Source organism: Brachyhypopomus gauderio, chromosome 19 (assembly GCF_052324685.1).
Source record: "Brachyhypopomus gauderio isolate BG-103 chromosome 19, BGAUD_0.2, whole genome shotgun sequence".
Lineage (NCBI taxonomy): Eukaryota > Metazoa > Chordata > Actinopteri > Gymnotiformes > Hypopomidae > Brachyhypopomus > Brachyhypopomus gauderio.
Window position 1 is genome coordinate 7,372,316 of NC_135229.1, and position 19,677 is coordinate 7,391,992.

At 45.7% G+C, this 19,677-nt stretch overlaps 3 protein-coding genes across 7 annotated transcripts in view; 2 read left to right on the forward strand and 1 right to left on the reverse strand.

Moving 5' to 3' along the window:
- Positions 1–2,966, forward strand: part of LOC143483270 (uncharacterized) — a 58,638-nt gene extending 55,672 nt beyond the window's left edge. Inside the window, exon 7 of the mRNA XM_076982092.1 lies at positions 2,828–2,966. Within this exon, the coding sequence (XP_076838207.1) occupies positions 2,828–2,831 (4 nt within the window). The 3' untranslated portion in view covers positions 2,832–2,966. The remainder of the gene's footprint in view (positions 1–2,827) is intronic.
- On the forward strand, positions 2,828–6,896 carry LOC143483269 (rho guanine nucleotide exchange factor 4-like). 3 transcript variants are annotated; one of them, XM_076982089.1, is made up of 10 exons: positions 2,828–3,004; positions 3,111–3,305; positions 3,563–3,742; positions 3,846–4,078; positions 4,190–4,319; positions 4,400–4,531; positions 4,648–4,891; positions 5,034–5,111; positions 5,324–5,559; positions 6,009–6,148. In XM_076982089.1, the coding sequence occupies exons 1-9, from the start codon at positions 2,879–2,881 to the stop codon at positions 5,551–5,553; spliced, it is 1,548 nt and encodes a 515-aa protein (XP_076838204.1). In that variant the 5' UTR covers positions 2,828–2,878; the 3' UTR covers positions 5,554–5,559; positions 6,009–6,148. The 3 variants fall into 3 exon arrangements, with proteins under 3 accessions (XP_076838204.1, XP_076838206.1, XP_076838205.1); XM_076982091.1 differs by lacking the exon at positions 5,324–5,559 and having other exon boundaries at positions 6,009–6,896; XM_076982090.1 differs by having other exon boundaries at positions 5,327–6,090.
- A 2,843-nt stretch (positions 6,897–9,739) lies between these two features.
- Positions 9,740–18,972, reverse strand: sh3glb1b (SH3-domain GRB2-like endophilin B1b). Of its 3 annotated transcripts, XM_076981418.1 has the most exons (11): positions 18,590–18,972; positions 18,173–18,314; positions 17,680–17,808; positions 17,240–17,373; positions 15,271–15,363; positions 13,912–13,998; positions 12,398–12,421; positions 11,404–11,493; positions 10,904–11,004; positions 10,409–10,643; positions 9,740–10,143 (listed from the first exon to the last, which is right to left on the reverse strand). In XM_076981418.1, exons 1-11 carry the CDS (start codon positions 18,650–18,652, stop codon positions 10,036–10,038), a joined length of 1,206 nt encoding a protein of 401 aa, XP_076837533.1. In that variant the 5' UTR covers positions 18,653–18,972; the 3' UTR covers positions 9,740–10,035. The 3 variants fall into 3 exon arrangements, with proteins under 3 accessions (XP_076837533.1, XP_076837535.1, XP_076837534.1); XM_076981420.1 differs by lacking the exons at positions 18,173–18,314; positions 18,590–18,972 and adding an exon at positions 18,016–18,137 and having other exon boundaries at positions 17,680–17,904; XM_076981419.1 differs by lacking the exons at positions 12,398–12,421; positions 13,912–13,998 and having other exon boundaries at positions 18,590–18,970.
- Between the last annotated feature and the right edge of the window lie 705 nt (positions 18,973–19,677).

The window sequence follows — 19,677 nt, forward strand, 5'->3', positions numbered from 1 at the left end:
CGCCAGGAGGATTTAGAGAGACGAGCTCGTGAGCGGCAGTGGGAGAGATCAGAGGGGAAGGAGAGACACAGGAGAGAAGAAGAGAGGAGGGGAGAGACCGTCGGGAGCCTAGCGAGCGGACGAGCTCCGCCGGAGACCCAGAGGACACCGGAGACCCAGAGACACGTCTTGTCCGAGACATCGGTGAGGCGAAGAGCAGCGCGCGAGAGCGGGGGAGGAGGAGGAAAAGGAGGAGGCGTGAGGAAGAGGACGTGGAGCGTCTCCCCCACTTCCGCTCGTCCATGCCGGCGGTGGCGTAGCGGGTCGGGTCCGCTCACGAGCGCCGGTCCCCCGGTGTCCCGGGCCGCGGTGGGAGCGAGCGTGTGTGCGGTGCGCGAGGGCACGGGCGTGCGGGGGGCCGAGGGGAGGGGGCTCGGGCGGCATGGCGCGGGGGGGCCAGCGGGCTGCGGCCGGCCACCAGGGGCCTCTCCGACGTGCTCCTGCGCCTGCAACCTGAGCCCGGAAGCCCAGAAGGTGGTGGTGTTCTTCATCATGATGCTGCTCGTCATCATCAACGTGGTGCTGATGTTCCTGCTGGCCTTCCAGTAGGAGGCAGACGCAGAGAGACGGTGGGTGGGGCGGGGGAGGGGACGTGCTCAGGGAGGGGTGGGGGGTGGAGCGGAGGACGAGGACAAGGGAAAAGTTGCTCTCGGACTCTGGATGGGGGGTGCAGCATGCAGACAGCACAGCGCAGGTAATGGGAGTGAGTATGAAAATGGGTGGGTGTGTGTGTGTGTGTATTTTTATTTATCTTTGTGGAGGTCACATGACCCCAGGAGGGTGGGGAACACTTGACATGTTTGACCTTGTGGTCCTTATGATTTTGTGTAATTGGCACTTCGATTTGAAAAAGCGAAAAAGCCAAACGATTTACTTTTGGTTAGAATTAATGTGCAGGTTGTAGCACTACTGAGCTACAATAATCATTTTGGCAGTGGAAGGTCCCTAACCAGGACTACCAATAAAACTACGCGCGTGTGTGTGTGTGTGTGTGTGTGTGTGTGTGTGTGTCCAGACATGACTCCCAGACTGAATATTTATTACTATTTAAGTAGTATTAAATAGAATACTAAACAGTGAGTTGATTTCTGGTGAATGTAAGCGTGCATGTTATTGTGTAGTGTGTGTTTGAATATAACACTTCCTCCCTGCAGGTGTGAGTACGCTCCACTGGACAGTGGAAGGTTCAGGGGGTGGGAGGGGGCTACGCTAGGAGGAGGGAGGGGCTACGCTAGGAGGAGGGAGGGGCTATGCTAGGAGGAGGGAGGGGCTACGCTAGGAGGAGGGAAGGGGCTACGCTAGGAGGAGGGAGGGGCTACGCTAGGAGGAGGGAGGGGCTACGCTAGGAGGAGGGAGGGGGCTACGCTAGGAGGAGGGAAGGGCTACACTAGGAGGAGGGAGGAGCTACACAATGAGGAGGGAGGGGCTATGCTAGGAGGAGGGAGGGGGCTACGCTAGGAGGAGGGAAGGGCTACACTAGGAGGAGGGAGGAGCTACGCTAGGAGGAGGGAGGGTCAAATCTGTCACTGCCGTGAAATGAAAAATCCTGAGAAAATGCTTGTGTGCCTCTCGACACAAGAAGAATGTTCACTTCCTGAATTGTACTGACTCCAGCCAGGCGCAATACTTCAGACTGATGTTCCTATTGGCAGATTTATTTCCAACTCATGTGGAAAGGATTCTGGACCTTGGACAAAATCTCCTTTCAAGATTAAAAAATCATGCAGACATAAAAGAACAGTGCACAGCAATGGCACAACACTGAACACGCCTGAACATTATTGTGTCCAAATTTGCGTTTTAAATATATAAAAACTCCCTGCAGCCATGAGACGGTGGAGCTGAAGCAGCCGCACGTGGGAATGTATGTGGGTGTGTTGCTAGGCAACAGCACATAAATGGGCAAGCAGTCAGAAGTCGTTAGCGCAGACTGACGCAGCGTTTCCACCGTACGTGCGTTTAAACACGCCGTGTCTGTGCGTCTGTGTCGTCACTGTTGGTGGAGGGTTTGCAAAACAAACTTTATCGAAAATCTATTGCAATTACTAAAATTACAATCAGCTATAGTTATGAATTGCTGACAGCAAACCTACAGCGTGATCGCTGGGACACACAATGCAAGTTTCTCTTGTTACAGTGTGTAATAGACAATTACTTGTTTTTCCTTGTAAAAGAATGTTTGATTTAAAAAAGCTGAATGTAGCTTTTAGCAGTATGTCAATTCAGTTAAACTAGGTTTCATCCTTTAGCCATATTAGCTAGAATTTGTGTTGTGCCAATAGATTACTGGAAGTGATTTAAAACTGGTCTGCACAAAATGGATGAAATATTACACAATTTCTTTTGGAAAAATATCTATATAATTTTCAAAAGTGTTATTTTCAAAAGTACCTTAAAAACAATAAAATAACAGAATTAACAAAACAAAACAAAAAGATAAAAAACACTAAGAAAATAATTAGGAATAATTAGAATAAAGAATAATGCCTATGTCAAATCTAAAACAGTGATGCAATCCAACAAATGAGGAAACAGCTAATTTGAACACCTACCAAACAATGATTTTGTAAATCATTCTGGCAAAGTATAAAAATATCAAAAGCTCCAGTCCAAAAACCAGTTCTGCTCACTTTCTGCTCCACAAAGTGAACCTTGTCGTTTAAACAGGTCACTATGGATTAACAAGCTCACATTTATATAGTGCATCCCTATTGTATCAATGACTTTCAAACGATCTGTTGTCCCGCCCTGTTAACCCCTCATCCGTGTGCCTCTTCTGTGCGTGCAGTTGATCAGTGATGGCAGCGTGTGTGCGGAGGCTCTGTGGGACCACGTCACCATGGATGACCAGGAGCTGGGCTTCAAGGCTGGTGATGTCATTGAAGTGGTGGACGCCACCAATAAGGAGTGGTGGTGGGGGCGCGTGCAGGACAGCGAGGGCTGGTTCCCCGCCAGCTTCGTCCGGGTATGCGATACAAAACCATTTAAACGTGGTCAGAACTGAATACAAGAGGTCCAAAGGTAAACAGGTTCTGATTTCTGTCGCATGGGAATTTCTCCGCTGTTGGTAGCTGCGTGTGAACCAAGATGAGCCCATGGAAGACTACCTAGCCCACCTGGAGGGAGCGCCAGAGGGCAGTGGGGCCAGCGTGGGACGTTCGCTAGGCCCCGGCCTACCCTGCAAGGAACAGATGAGGGCCAACGTCATCAATGAGATCATGAGCACGGAGAGGGACTATATCAAACACCTGAAGGACATCTGTGAAGTCAGTACATCTCTTTCACGTCACCTGTCCCATAGTTATACTTACAACTGCAGCGAACAGATAAATGACCCTTTGCATGGTTTGCTCTTTGAGTGAGAGTGATTTGTGTTTTGCAATACGTAATCTTCCCGATATTGTCCATTGTGCAATCTATACATGGCATTGCTTCTATTCCTAAATGGATATTGAACAAAATCATTCTTAACCTCTTTTACAGTCAAACTGACTCAACTTTGTCCTTTGCGCGTGACTTTTAGGGCTATATCAAACAGTGCCGCAAAAGGACGGACATGTTTAACGAGGAACAGCTGCGAATGATCTTCGGCAACATCGATGAACTCTACCGCTTCCAGAAGAAGTTTCTGAAAGCCTTGGAGAAAAAATTCAACAAAGAACAACCTCACCTCAGCGAGATTGGGTCCTGTTTCTTAGAGAACGTAAGCTAAGAGGAAACTCCACATTTCTTTGTGCGAGGGACTTTAATTACTTTGTGTCCTCTTGTGTTGCTCAAGTAAGTCCTTGTCTCTTTCCTATTACCAGCAAACAGACTTTCAGATCTACTCAGAATATTGCAACAATCACCCCAACGCGTGTGTGCAGTTGTCGAAATTAATGAAGATCAAGAAATACGTGTTCTTCTTTGAGGCCTGTCGCTTGCTTCAGAAGATGATTGACATCTCTCTGGATGGCTTTCTTCTCACACCTGTTCAGAAGATCTGTAAATATCCTTTGCAGCTAGCTGAACTTCTCAAATATACAAACCCTCAGCACAGGTACAACACACCTTATAAGATCATCCATTCTATAAATCTATTAGTTTACACAAATCACAACATGTATCTGGTGACAGGAATATAATGAGCCATTAATTTCTTCATGTTCAGAGATTATAAGGATGTGGAAGCTGCTTTAAATGCCATGAAAAACGTGGCTAGGCTGATTAATGAGAGGAAGCGTCGGTTGGAGAATATTGACAAGATTGCTCAATGGCAGAGCTCCATAGAAGACTGGGAGGTACAGTCCGTCCCCTATTATGGCCAATACTGTAATCCCTTGAGCTCCAACGAACATCATGTACGTTTGCTATTCTCCAGGGTGAAGACATCCTGAGTAGAAGCTCAGATCTGATCTTCTCTGGAGACCTGACCAAGATCTCTCAGCCACAGGCTAAGAACCAACAGCGGATGTTCTTCCTCTTTGATCATCAGCTGGTCTTCTGCAAGAAGGTCAGTAAGAGGGCAAAGTGCGGCTTACTTGTCTTCCTGGAGCATTACAATTTCCAGGAGGCTTTCAAGTCTTTGCTTAGTTTTTTTCAGCGCTCTTAACCATGTCTGATGTTCAGGATCTGCTGCGGAGAGACATCCTATACTACAAGGGCCGGCTGGACATGGATCAGATGACGGTGGTGGACGTGGAGGACGGCAAAGACAAGGACTTGAATGTGAGCGTGAAGAACGCGCTGAAGCTGGTATCGCCTGCCGGAGACGAGGTCCACCTGCTGTGCGCCAAAAAGCCCGAGCTGAAGCAGCGCTGGCTACGTGCCTTTGGGGACGAGAGGGAGCAGGTCCAGCACGATCTTGAGACAGGCGAGAGCAGATCCTTTTCTTACAGGAACATTCACGTCTTAATGGCTTTTTTAAAGATATTTGGACTGTGATTTCCTCTCATTTTTCTTTTTCAGTCTTCTCGATCTAATTTATATGACAATGATTATGTTTCCCCTCACAGGGTTTTCCATCACAGAACTGCAGAAGAAGCAGGCCATGCAAAACGCATCCAAAAGCCATCCAGCTGGGAAACCCAAAGGTAATTTATTCAGATTTCTCACCGCCAGTGACTTTATTGATTGAAAACATGGATTCGTTCCCAAACATGGGTAAACATGAAAGTTATCTTATCTAATGAGTTCATTTTACCTCTCTGAAGATTGTTCTACCATGTATAGATCAGTACATTGTTGCCTACTCTCGTAGCTGTCTGATTTATCTGCCTGTCTCCCTGTCACCATCCCGCCTCAGCAGAACAGCACCTGTTCGCTCTCAGAGCTCCTCCAGTTCTGCATGCAAAAAGCTCCAAGTGTCTGCATTTCCCAGAATCCCCAGTGGGTGTGGTGCCCAGGGCCACTCTAGCCTCGCCTCTCCTCCCAGATGTTCCTCAACGCAGGGTGGGATGGGGGACTAGTGTGGCCCCTGGGGTCCTGCGCAGGGCCATTTCATGGATGTCTTCTCAGAGTAGAGACCTCCAGTAGACTAGGGTAACTCCTCCGAGTGTCACGGTGTTCGAACGTCCACCAAGCTTTAACCATCACTTATGCCGTCCATTTGCCCGTTTGAATTCATTCACTTGCTTTCTGTCCGTCTACCACAATTACTCAACCTCTATTTAGACTCCTTTAGCCGCTCCTGCGTCTAAAAATGTTTATTTTTCTTAAACTGAGAAACTGTAATCCCCCTGAGCCCCTCTAATCCAAATAAAAATCATTTTAACTACTATACTGAATGTTTACTGCGGTAACAGAAATCTTAATAACTGCAATCCCCTTTAACAGAAATCTTTAACCGCAGTCCCTGTGGAACTGATGGCATTACAGCATCATAAATTCTACTTTGTGTTTGTCTGTTGGTGACGTTGTGAAGTGTAAATGTGACAAAAAGAATGATCCTTTTTGAAGACCTCCTTCATACCTCTTGTTCCGCTCTGCAGCTGTGACCAGGCCCTACTACGACTTGCTGCTGCGTCAGAAGCACCCGACGCTGCCCACATCGCTGCCCCAGCAGCAGGTCATCATGCTGGCCGAACCCAAACGCAAGACCTCCAATTTCTGGCACAACATCGGACGCTTGACGCCCTTCAAAAAATGACCCCACAGACTCGAGCTTGTGCCTGAATTTGTGTTTTTTTCCTCTTCTGTTTTAATATAACATTTTTTTTCCATTCTTTTATTTTCAATCGAGAAAGCACTTTATGGGTTGGTTACAATCACGACATGGCTCCCGGACTGCAAGCGAGGGGGGCAGTCCATGTTTCGTGGGTATCACCGGGACAACGGCTCTTCCTGCTACAATGCTCCCGCTGTAACCGCACCTAACGGCACTAATGCGACTACTGCTACAGGACACGCTGTGGTTCCACCTCCCCATGTGGACAAAGGACTCCTTTACATAATGTTTTATTTATTTCTAAGTTTCCAGCTATCCACAGTGCCCAAAAAACTAGCTTTTGTATGTAATTTGATACGTGTGACCTGTAATAATGTTTTAAAGTTTCCAAAAGGGTTCTGCACAAACGTGTCTCGGGGTAAGCAGACTATGTTTTGGTTTATTACTGTATTTTTTGTTGTTGTTTTTTTTTGTCAGGTGAATATGCTGATCATGTTGGTTTGTGTATGCAGTTATCAACCTATTCCAACTATTTCTTCGTAAAAGCTCCTAATTTAGCAACACACTCGTCGGTCGTGGTTTCACATGAGTGTCTCCCATATTTCTGCTCCTTTGGTCTTCCTGCCTACTAACTTCTCCATAATGAACTTCTCTTCTGAAGTGCCACTCAGTACGTAACCCAGACATTGTGATGGGGGGGGGGGGGGGGGGGGGGGGGTTGCATGAATTGCTGTGAAACTTGACATTATTGGATATTTTCAACCCAAACATCAACATCAAGAGTACTCGGCCGTTACGATAGCTAATTGTAAAAAAAATTAAAATAAAATAAAAGTATGTTTGACGGATGTGTCAGACGTTTAAATCTGAGTTGTGTTCTGAAGGGATGTCTTTAATGACTAAACACATAAATGACATTTAATGCAGTCGCGCAAACAAAATGCTGCCATCTAGTGGTTACTGATTGTATGCCAAACACATTGGTGGTTTGTTATAAGGGACCAGGGTGACGTATGTCAGTTTACATGTTCTGGAAGGTTCCTCATACAGCATTATCCTTCAATTGACCATATCATGTCCCTAAGTGACACATTATAAATATCCTAGATGCAGACATGTGACAATTAGTTAATTTGTGTACTTCTGACCTCATTTTCAAAATGGTGGTTTTATTTATAAAAGTCTGTTTTATGTTTTGGTTTTAAAATTATGTTCCAACTCATTTAACAAGTCTAATGCTTTAACAACACATCCTATATTACATAGAACAACTTCTAACCCAATTTCTACAACAAAATGTTTCTTGTCACAAATGTGTTACTGGGTTTTAACCTTCAGAAAGCAACAATAGACACCATGTGTTAATGAGCTCAATAATTTAACCCATTCTTATATTCTGAATCAGTATATATTCAAATCAAATTAATTAACAAACATGTTCATAAGGAATCTGTTTGAAAAGCATGTTATAAGTTAGTTAGCAGCCTAGTTAGCTTGGTAGCTAATTAACCAGCCAACTGATAGCAACTCAATTTAATGTATCTGTATTTGAGAACAAGGTAGAATATGCTCACAAAAATTGTGACATTGTTCACTAATAAAGGTTCAGATCATATAGGTATAATTAATTTTCATTTTATATAAAAACCCCTTCCATTTTCACAAATCCCCATCAACTTGTAGCTTCCAAAGGCATGTTAGCATAGCAACAGCATAACAAAGCTTAATTCCCTGGGAAACGTAGCACAGGGTTGCCAACTTTTGACGTTCGCTTGGAGTGAGATTTTAACCTGGAGCCGGGTGGCGAGTGAAAACGGTCAAATGCGTGTGTCTCACGCTCAATGCGTGAGAGTTGGCAACCCTGGTAGCATGTTAATATTTTGTATACTAAATAACTGTACTAGTATGACGTGTCATAGATATGAGTATTAGTATGTAGTATGCAATTGGGACACACCGAATATCATCACTGGAGATTACAGTAAGTTTGAAGGATGTAAACATAGCTCAAAGACCCTGATTACGCTCCAAAGACAGCAAATACATGAAAAGTGATATCTGATGGCTCAGATAGTAGTGAATCAGACCAAGATGATATACTGCAACCAGTCACGAACCCTCATCAGGAAAATACTACACAAGGTAAAAAGAATATGCTTGGAGAAAGAAACCTTCTGAATCCTCCGAGTGCACATTCAAAGGACAGATAGTCACACCTCCAGACAGGTACTCCGGGAGCACACTGGAGTACTTCAGAACGTTCCACACAGCAGACATGCCTCAGTTACTGATGGAACAAACACATTTATACAGTGAACAGAAATCCTAATATCACAGTAATATTAACACCATTGTGAAATAACTGGAAATTCAGACAGGACTTACGCATTGGTCTTCGCAAGTTGCCAGGAAATTGTGTGTACTAGGAAAATGACACAAGGTGTCCCATGGTGGCACGCAACCATTTGCAGATCTTGCTGCTACACATCACTGACTATACTGATTTGTTTCTGCATCAATTCTATTGATGCAGAAATGGTGTCCTTCCGAGGGACACACAGCCCAGTAAGGCAGTATGTGAAAGGTCCCACCGTCGGGGACTTAAAATTTGGGGCCATGGTTTTTTTTTTTCAGGATTTTTCTGATCTATGAAGGTGGCACTGGGAAGGAGACCTTACTTGGCACAAGAGGTGGAGATGTGGCCAAACTGTGTGAAACACTCCCATCAATCCAAAACTACTAAGTATTTGCAGACTTTTATATTTTCCTCAGCACCAGTGGTGCCCAGGTTTCTTCAGCGATCCATTTTGTAGGAACGCCCCATGGCAACCGCTTGGCCGGTTGTCAGCTCGAGGACTAAAAGACTCTTGCCAACCATTCAGTGAAATTGAGCCTCAAGACAAAGTGCGATGTTGGAGCAAAGAAGAAAAAGCATTTGTGGAGGGCAACAGTACAAGACATTCAAGGAGTGGTGGTGAATAGACCTCCTTCATTTTTGCATTGCAGGGTACAAGTAATAAAATCTGTATTAAGCAAAAAATAGTTGATATGATTCACTTTAAAAGTGAAACATAAAAGAGGAATAACACCCAATGTAACATATATGTGGCATTAGATATTTGGCACTAGGTCAAATAAAAAATATCATTCAGAAATGTGATTACTTTTATCCATCATCATTTTCCTTTAACGTGAACTGTTTCTGGGTTCTTATTGGTTTCATTCCTGCAGAGGCCATAGTCTAATGTATGAAATTCTCACAGTCCAGACTTCTTGGCTATGGGTGTGAACGTCTTGAGACTTTTAATATTATGAATATTAAGAAAATAATATCAATATATACAATATATACACTCATATATTTAATTTCAAAAGTCAACCAAAGACTGGGAGGTTTTCTTGTACAACTGCTACTCTTGAATCTTCACAGCACAGATAAACAGTCTCTCCTCTACAATGAAGTCATGATGCCTCCAGCATTCTCATACTCTAGACCTGACAAACCTGGCAGTATAATACAGAAGTAACAGAAAAGGGCAGAACCGGGTCAGCAAATTCTCATGATATAGTATTTATTGAAGCACAAGCACATTGTCAATCTGAGTTAGTTCAATCGTATACAAGTACAAAAAGAAAATCTAGTTGGCACATGAATAAAAATGGCTTTTTCTTTAATGCAAGTTTCCCAGAGGTCCTATAAATGGCAAATGAGGCACACATTTCTGCAAAAGCGGAAGTCGTAGAGGAACTGGGATTGCTTTGTACTACGTGACATGGCACATCAAGATGGCAACCGGGAGTTGTCGTCAAACGTGAGGTCGTCTGGAGTGTAACGGTGTACTGGCGAGTTCCTAGTTCAGCAGCTCCAGGTAGGTGATGGGCACTTTGCCTTTCTGAAATCCCCTTTCCCCCATCAGCCAATCAGAGTCCATGCCAGGAACAGTGCTCACCGTGATCACCTGGCGAGAGGCCATGTTGTAGCACAAGATCAGCGCTGGGCTTCAGACCAGCAGAGCTTACTTTACAAACCTGAATTGATGCACACAGACACATACACACACACACACACTCCCGTAGCCTTAGTTCACTTAATGTGTTTATCCTCAGGTCATTGCAACACATGCACACGCCTTCAGAGCGTTTTAACGTACGACGACATTTACGACCTGCCGACGACATTTACGACCTGCCGCAGGTCCCCGGGCAGGTGGGCGGAGCTCTCACCTCGTCGGCGAGCAGGGACAGCTCGCTGCTGCTGGCAGCGTCGTAGTCGTAGAGCACGCGGGCGCGCCGCGGGCTGCTGGAGGCACGAAGCTCGCCCAGCAACGGTGAGGCCTGAGCCCCGCCCACGCTCGCTCCCGCCCTCGGAGCGCCGCCGGCTGGAGGGGCGGGCACCGATACGCCGGGGCCGAGGGACGCAGAAGCCTGGTTGTTGTTGGAGACGAACGTGGAAGGGAAACTGCGGAGAGGAAGACATTAATCGAGCCGACCTTCAGACTCAAGACTCTCAGAGACTCAAGACTCTCAGAGAGAGCCTTGTTGTTATTCAGAACGAAACACAGTTACTCAAGCTTGGTGAATATCGTTCAGGCTGGTACTGAATCATATTCAGGCAACATTAAGGTAAAAGTTAAGGTTAAAGTTAAGGTGAGAAATGAATGAATACACTATGTGTGTTCTTATAGGGAATGTTCCCAGAAGGAGTGCGGGCAGACCCACCTCCCGAGCTGTTTCTGAAGATTCACCATGTACTGGTAGCTCTGTGCATAGTAGGCGGCCTGCGCGTCCACAAAGTCGTTGAGACAGCGCAGGTGGTGCGCCTGCAGGGACGAGACGTCCGCGGGTGACTGGGACGTCCTCCGATACGGAGGACACACAAGTGCTGCTTTATGGGCTGTGACCGTAAGTCAGTGCTGCTTGGTGGTTTGAGTATGAGTATTACTTGGTAATTAGAGGGCAAGTGTCAATGTGGCTTTGCGGTTTGATTCTAAGTGAGAGCTGACTGGTAATTCGAGTACAAATCAGTGCGGCTCTGTGGTTTGAGTGTATGAGTGTTGATTGGTAATTTGAGTGCGTATTTCTGTGCGGTTCATTGGTTTAAGAGTTACTCGGTAATTTGAGTGCATATGTCAGCACGGCTCATTAGTCTGAGTGCATGTGGTGTGTGTGTGGTCATTTGAGTGCACTTGCAAGTGCTGCTTGGCGGTTTGAGTACATACGTGAGTGCTACTAATGCCCTCTAGCAGCAACCTGGTGATCTCCGCCTGCCGGTCAAACTCACTCTGGGAGATTCTCAGCTCTGACTCTGCCTGACACACACACACACACACACACACACACACACACACACACACACACACACACACACACACACACACATATATATATATATAAACACACACAAACTATATACACACACACACATCCTATAACTGCAAATTTAAATTATACTTATCTTTTAATTATCTGTCCCTAACCAATGTCTGCCAGGTACAGCGCACACAAATGTTCTATAACACAGGTCAACAAAAAAAAAAAAATGTACTGGTGCCCAAAATATTTTAATGAATTTGGGGTATTTTTGGGGTGCTGATTCTGAATATGCTATCAGTTTTGCCAGATTGGCTCAAGTTTTTGAGATTTTTGGTATCTTATTTATAGCACTTATATAGCATTAGCATATAGCATTTATAGCACAAGAAGAAGTTGTAATAACGATCCAGACACATTCTGTTACATTTGTGGTGAATATACACTGCAAAAACATAGAAGAAACATAACAGACTTCATAAAAAAGTGTATTTGGCCTATTTTGGGGTTATGCTTGGGGACCAAGACAAGTCTTGGGCACCACACATAGTGTGTTTTTTTTACACATTTCACGAAAAATCTCAAAAACTTGAGCCAATCTGGCAAAACTGATGACATATTCAGAATCAGCACCCCAAAGTTACCCTAAATTCATTGAAATATCTTTGGCCCCAAAAATGCTGTTGACCTGTGTAATTAATGCCAAAATAATCACTAAAAACTAAAAATAAATAAATAAATAAATAAATAAAAGCTTCTCTTTATGGCATCATTACCAGACGTTTAAGGACAGGTTTTACATTTGCATATTCCCATAGCAACTCCCAAGAGAAGTAGGACAGCACCAGTGAAGAGCGTGAGGATGCGGTCAGCACCGATGTGCAGACGCGAGTTCCCACTCACCTGTTGGACCTCCCCGGCCCACAGCTGGCCAGCATTCAAGAACGGGGAGAGAGAGGAGTCAGGCTACGACCGCACCAGCGCGAGGGCAACATGCACTGCACAGGCCGGTCACACGCAACACAGCCATCCACAGTTCACACGGCTTGTGGATATTGGCACACGGGAGAAACATCATTACGGGGTTTGGCGTGAGACGCACTCACCAAAGGGCTTGAGCAAACCCTGCCGTGAGCAGTGGGGAGGAGAGCTGGCTGAGAGCACAGGTAAAGGTTCAGAGATGTTCACTGTGCCCAAAGCACAGGTAAAGGTTCAGAGATGTTCACTGTGCCCAAAGCACAGGTAAAGGATAACAGCTGGTCTTTGTGCTCATAGGCTAGGTCAACATCTATCTGGTCAGAGTACAGATAAAGGTTAAGAAATTATCTTAGTGCTGAGAGCACAGGTAAAGGATAACAGCTTATCTATGTGGTCAGAGCACATGCTCTGAGGACAGGTAAAGGTTAAAAGGCTGTTCTCTGTACTAAGAGCACAGATAATGGTAAAAGGCTGTTCTCTGTACTAAGAGCACAGGTAACAGTTAAAAGCTGTTCTCTATACTAAGAGCACAGGTAACAGTTAAAAGCTGTTCTCTGTACTAAAGCACAGGTAACAGTTAAAAGAATGAGCAGCAACTTCGGGATCATTCTGCAGTGACACAGGTGAGGTTCAGCATTGCACAGCACAGACCTCTGAGCCCCTGTAGATGATAAAGATGCTATTTGGATTTTGTGTGAATTCCGTTAAGAAATCAATTGTACCTCTAATAACAGAACAGAACACAGCATGACCTCAACAGAACACAGCATGGGCCATTTTGTCAGTCATTATCCAATATTCCTTTAAATAAATAACTACTTTAATTGCCTTTCTAAATTGAACTAGTCTGATTTCTGTCTCAATTGCTGGAAAAAGAACCAAATAAGAACATATGAACCCTAGAATAAAACCACAGAATTCGATCTTTCAGTAGAGGGCAGCATTTGTAAATGTGAAATGAAAACCAGACCAGTTTTCCATGTGCTGCTAACCTTGTTGTTGACATTTGTGCTCTTATAACGCACGGATATGAAATACCTGAAATGAAAAGCGCCGCCTGTTGCCACATGTCCACAAACACAAACTCCCTAATGCAACATGTAAAGGTTTTCGTGTCGTGGCTTCAAGATCTGTTGCTGTGCGTGTCAAAACTTCCCCTCGACCTGGAGTGACCCCCAAGCGCTCCTTGTGTGTGACAGTGAGGACATACACACAAAAACACACATTAGTAGCACGAGACAACCAGAAGCTGCCTTCTCTTCTCGCTCCCCGTGCTTAACCTGACGCACGGCAATAATGGGATATTTTGTTTGTTTGCACAAAACTTCAAAATAAACAAGTCAGTAAATTCCGGCACGCTCCGACATCGGTACGTCTGCGTGTGACTCGCTGACCCGAGCCAAGAGAAGGCAGCTGCTTCACAAGCAGGAGAGACAAACCTTCAGCCATCTGACATGCAAGAAGCTCAGTGTGTAAGAGAGGGGAGTCACGTACTCCTCAGACAGCGGAGTGCTGCTGTTAAGATTCTGTCCCACAGAGTGCAGGCGTGTGGGAGAGAGAGGGAGAGAGAGAGGGAGGGAGAAGGAGGGAGAGAGAAGGAGGGAGAGAGAAGGAGAGAGAGAGGGAGAGACAGGGAAAGAGAGAGAGGGAGGTAGGGAGAGAGGGAGGGAGGGAGAAGGAGAGAGAGAGAGGGAGAGACAGGGAAAGAGAGAGAGGGAGGGAGGGAGGGAGAGACAGAGAAAGAGAGGGAGGGAGGGAGAGAGAGAGGGAGGGAGGGAGAAGGAGAGAGAGAGAGGGAGAGACAGGGAAAGAGAGAGAGGGAGGGAGGGAGAGCAGGGTAAAGCACACGTTCACATCAGACGAAGGTAGAAGAGTCAGAGTCAGTAGGGAGCGCTGCACTTATGGAGCGTGTGAGGAGACGAGGAGGAAGTCCTTCCGGCTGGGGACACGCCCACTCTCGCCCTCCGTCCCTCCACCTCATTGCTCAATGCTCCTGTCTGTTTCCATGGAGATGGAGCAGGTCAGCCACGTGCACGCCCACAAGATCCGTTTCGTACAGCTGTCGCCGTGACTACGAGCACTGCGAGGAAATGCCAAATCATGGCGTCCCACCCAGAGTGCAAACTCATCTTTAAATGACACAAGCGGGTGTGAAGTAGGATCGTCAGAAAGAACCCATCATTGCTCTTAAACAGTAGCCCCGCCATCAGGGGGGCAGGTACACCAGCGCCTGTCTTCTGTCTTCAGGCTGCGCAAGCCAAACCACTTCATTAAGGACGGGATTTCTAACTGTACAGTGTTTTAATCTCTCAGAAAGTATCAGTAACTCGTGCCAAAATGAGGGCCTCTTACTCACACTTGTGCAAGCGTGCGAGAGCGCCATCTTTCACAAGCGCTCCTTTCAGTGTTGGGACTTCTATAATTGCCCGGTGCTGTATGCAAGATAGAACTTGCGTCATAGGTGAGACTACGTGTGTGTGTGTGTGTGTGTGTGTGTGTGTGTTTGTTTGCATGCTTTGATGATAAGTTAGAGTAGATCTCTGCATGTTACGTAGAGGTGGGTTAGGTGGAGGTGAGTGTCTGTTACGTGGAGGTAGGTGTATATGTGTGTGTGTGTGTGCGCGCGCGCGAGTTAAGTGGAGGTAGGTGTGTGTGTGTGTCTGTGTGTGTTAAGCGGAGGTGAGTGTGTGTGTGTTAAGCAGAGGTGAGTGTGTGTGTGTGTGTGTGTGTGTATATGTGAGTTAGGTGTAGGTGTAGGTGTGTGTGTGTGTGTTAAGCAGAGGTAAGTAAGCACTCACAGCTGCGCGAGCGTCTGCCGTGCGTGTCTTCTTCAGCCTGGTTTTAGCTGCATCCAGATCCAGACGCTTGTTCTGAAGCAGCTTACGCTCTTTCTGTGGACATGAGAGTGTTCGAGACACACGAGTGCAGAGAGTGTTTAAAACTGACAATAGAAAGCTGACAATAGAAAACACACCAGCAACTACAGGACATGCATACACGGGCCTGTGTGTGTGTGTGTGTGTGTGTGTGTGTGTCTATAAAGGTTGTTTATAGTTTGTGCTTAATACTGATCTTTGCAGTGTTGACAGCACAGAGCTAAAAATACATTCACACATACACTCACCAGCCACTTTATTAGGTACACCTTGCTAGTACCGGGTTGGACCCCCTTTTGCCTTCAGAACTGCCCTAATCCTTCGTGGCATAGATTCAACAAGGTACTGGAAACATTCCTCAGAGAGTCTGGTCCATATTGACATGATAGCATCACACAGTTGCTGCAGATTTGTCGGCTGCACATCCATGATGTGAAACTCGTTGTCATGTTCAAGAAACCAGTCTGAGATTATTCGAGCTTTATGACCTGGCGTGTTATCCTGCCGTAAGTAGCCATCAGAAGATGGGAACACTGTGGTCTTATAGGGATGGATATGGTCAACAAAAATACTCAGGTAGACTGTTGTGTTGACACGATGCTCCATTGGTACTAATGGGCCCAAATTGTGCCAGGAAAATATCCCCCACACCACTGCACCACCACCAGCCTGAACCGTTGATACAAGGCAGGATGGATCCATGCTTTCATGTTGTTGACGCCAAATTCTGACCCTACCATTCGAATGTCGCAGCAGAAATCGAGACTCATCAGATCATCAGACCAGGCAACATTTTTCCAATCTTCTATTGTCCAACTTTGGTGAGCCTGTGTGAATTGTAGCCTCAGTTTCCTGTTCTTAGCTGACAGGAGTGGCACCCAGTGTGGTCTTCAGCTGCTGTAGTCCAGCAGCTTCAAGGTTCGATGTGTTGTGTGTTCAGAGATGCTCTTCTGCATTCCTCGGTTGTAACGGTAATTTGAGTTACTGTTGCCGTTCTATCAGTTCAAACCAGTCTGGTCATTCTCCTCTGACCTCAGGCATCATCAAGACATTTGCATCCACAGAACTGCCGCTCACTGGATATTTTCTCTTTTTCGGACCATTCTCTGTAAACCTTAGAGATGGTAGATCCCAGTAGATCAGCAGTTTTGGAAATACTTAGACCAGCCCGTCTGGCACCAACAACCATGCCACGTTCATGTCACTTAAATGACCTTTCTTAGCCATTCTGATGCTCGGTCTGAACTGCAGCAGATCGTCTTGGCCATGTCTACATGCCTAAATGCATCGAGTTACTGCCATGTGATTGGCTGATTCAACATTTGCGTTAATGAGCAGTTGGACAGGCGTACCTAATAAAGTGGCCGGTGAGCGTATACAAAAATACAAATACACAAACTTTAAAAAATATGTGATCTGACATGTTCCAGTTGAGTGATCTGTTGATGCTTTGATAAATCAAGTTACTGATTCGATCGGTCATAAAATCTCAAAATCAAAATAATATCAGTAAAACCAAAGCCAACTTACAACTCCCACTGATTGTTCCTCCAAAAATATCATAAACATTTTCTATAAATACTCCAAAGTCACAAAATCCAGCAGGGTAACCACAATGCAATTACTTCCCCCGTATTGTAGAGCCCGTATTGACATTTCGCTCCCCGAGCTTCCTCTTAGCGAACGTGAATCCTTTCAGCATTTACTGCTGTCTTTGAAGGGCTTGTTTTCTTTGGCCTGCACAGTGTGATCTCCCTTTATGCTTTTATGGTGCATAATAAAACACAACTGCCCTCACACGCACACGCACCTTGTTGATATCACACACACAGACACACACAATCGCAGGCTGGAGCGCATAGCACCTGCCACATCGAGCTGCAGGTCTTACCGAGATGGTTTTGTAATCTCCCTCGATGAAGCTCCTGATGGGGGCGAGGAAGTTGATGGCCGACGCGTGGATGAGCTCCTTCTCGGCGCTACCAACCTGCTTCTCCGTTTCTCCACATTTAATGAGCGCACTGCCTGTGAGGATGCGGGGAACAAAAGAATCAACAAAGAAATCTCCAATGAATCGCTACGCTGAATGGACTGGCCAGGCGACCCTTGAATGTCGTGCTGTCAGTTCAAACCCTCCAAGGCAAAAAAAAGGGTGGGGAGAAATGATTGTGACGATGAAACGGACCGCAGGAGTTAGATTCTTACGTCAAAACAAATTTAAGTGAGGAAAGGTATAATAAAATTCACTTTCACTGGTAGAAATGTAAAAGTGAGGTCCGTGAAGGAGTGTTCGGTTCTTTCTACACACTCTCTGCCAGGTCTAACACTTACCGTACGCCGTCCCGCAGCCGATCTCATGACCTGCGTCAATCAGACACTCCCCCAGCACCTCGTGGTTGTTGGCCCGCGTCGGGACCTTTCTGTCCAGCTTCTCATAAAGAAACTCCTCCATCCTGACATCTGGCCCATTCAGACAAACTCAATTAGGTTGGCCAGTCACATGAGACATCGTGCAGCCTTTTAGAAATAAGCCACCACAGTACAGACAGCCCAAGCCTGCATGCAGAGCCAAAATAACAGCAATAACATTTTGGATTATAGTCACTGTGAAATCCTGTCTTTTCACCTATTATATGAGGTCTAAAACTAAGTAAATCCTACCATGACCTGGATAAAATATGTTTCCATCTCGTCAGTGACAGTTCAGTTCGCTTTACTCCTCCAGTCACAAAACCCATTTGCTTTGCTGAGCCCACGGTGCCACTGGGAGAATAAACACACCACACATCAAACCTGCGTTTCACCACACAGCAGACCACCTTACTTGGGTTGGGCTGCAGCAAGACTTCGGTCTGCCTCATGATTCTCTCCGTCCAGTGTTTGGTGAGGTCGGCCCTGGTCAGCAGGTTCTCCAGGTGAGCGTCCAGCTCGGTCTTTTCGGTCTGCCGTAGTTTCTCCTCTGTGAACTAGACCAGACTCACATGTTGTCACTATGAAGGGCAGGCTGTGGTGACCGACTGCTGACAGACATCTAAACGTCCGACTAAGACTAAGACTAAGCCTAAATTAACCACCTCTTCAGTGTCTAATGATTAAGTGAATGACATTTAACATTAAGATAGTTGATAGCTGCCTTCTATAAACCAAACACCTAGCTAGCAGCTCTTCATGACACTGATAACACTTAAATTTAAGCAAATATATTCAAAAATGGACTTTAAATGGGCTCAGTAATCCATACCTGTACCGCACGACTGAGGAAGGTGCCGGCGTCGGCTGCCAGTCTCCTGACGTTAAAGTCCATAGTGATACCGACCTTACGACCGCGGCTAACTGTTAGCTACGACGCTAGCTGCCTGTTTTCAGTCGCTCGCACTTATATATAAATTGCTTAGCCGCTTACGAACTCCCAGCTAGCTACTTTAGCTTTTTGTTAATCTTGACAGTTACTTGTTGGCTAGATTCCGTAGCTAGCTAGCTATGAACAGCCCCCCCGCGGTTCAGTTATGAACTAGTTAATCCCAGAACACAGTTCGCCCCCAGGTCCATGTCAGCGCGCTAATCCCAGCTGTATCGTCGCTAACCTGCACGCGCCGAACTCGTCGAGTCGAAAGCGGAGAGATGAGGCCACGCCCACTCCTCCCTCATTGGCCAGAGTCGAAGACCGTGAGAAGTTGGACGAAAACATAAATTAAGTTTTTTTTTAATAGGTTAAGCAGTATTTTTAATCTTACACAATGGAGGAAAACAATTTATATTTGGAAAATGTAACAAAAGTAATTGCATTTAAATGTGTGTGTGTGTGTGTGTGTGTGTGTGTGTGTGTGTGTGTGTGTGTGTGTGTGTGTGTGTGTGTGTGTATATAGCCGTGAATATTCGAATATTGTTATTAGTTAGAAAGTTTTTTTTTATTTAGCTTCACAGTATTTAAATGAATAAATGCCAAACCTTTGCAATCTATCTTGATGCAAATTGGTGTTTACGGCTCCTTTTCGTTCACGCCCACCAGATGGCGCCAATCACTTCATATAAAATGAAACCATTGCAGACTACATGAGCACAGTAACTGACGAAACACTGAGAACCGCCTTAACAAAGTACAAAATCACCGTCTCACTGGTTCTACGTACAGTCTTCTGGGTGCCAAAGAGCAAAGATTGCAAACAATGCGAAGAAATGGAGGATTCGGCCATTTCTCTCTAGGGAGGCCACTCAGGTCCTTGTCCAGTCCCTTGTTATCTCAAGACTGGACTACTGCAACTCCCTACTGGCTGGTCTTCCTATGCATGCCATCAAACCCCTGCAACTGATCCAGAACGCTGCAGCTCG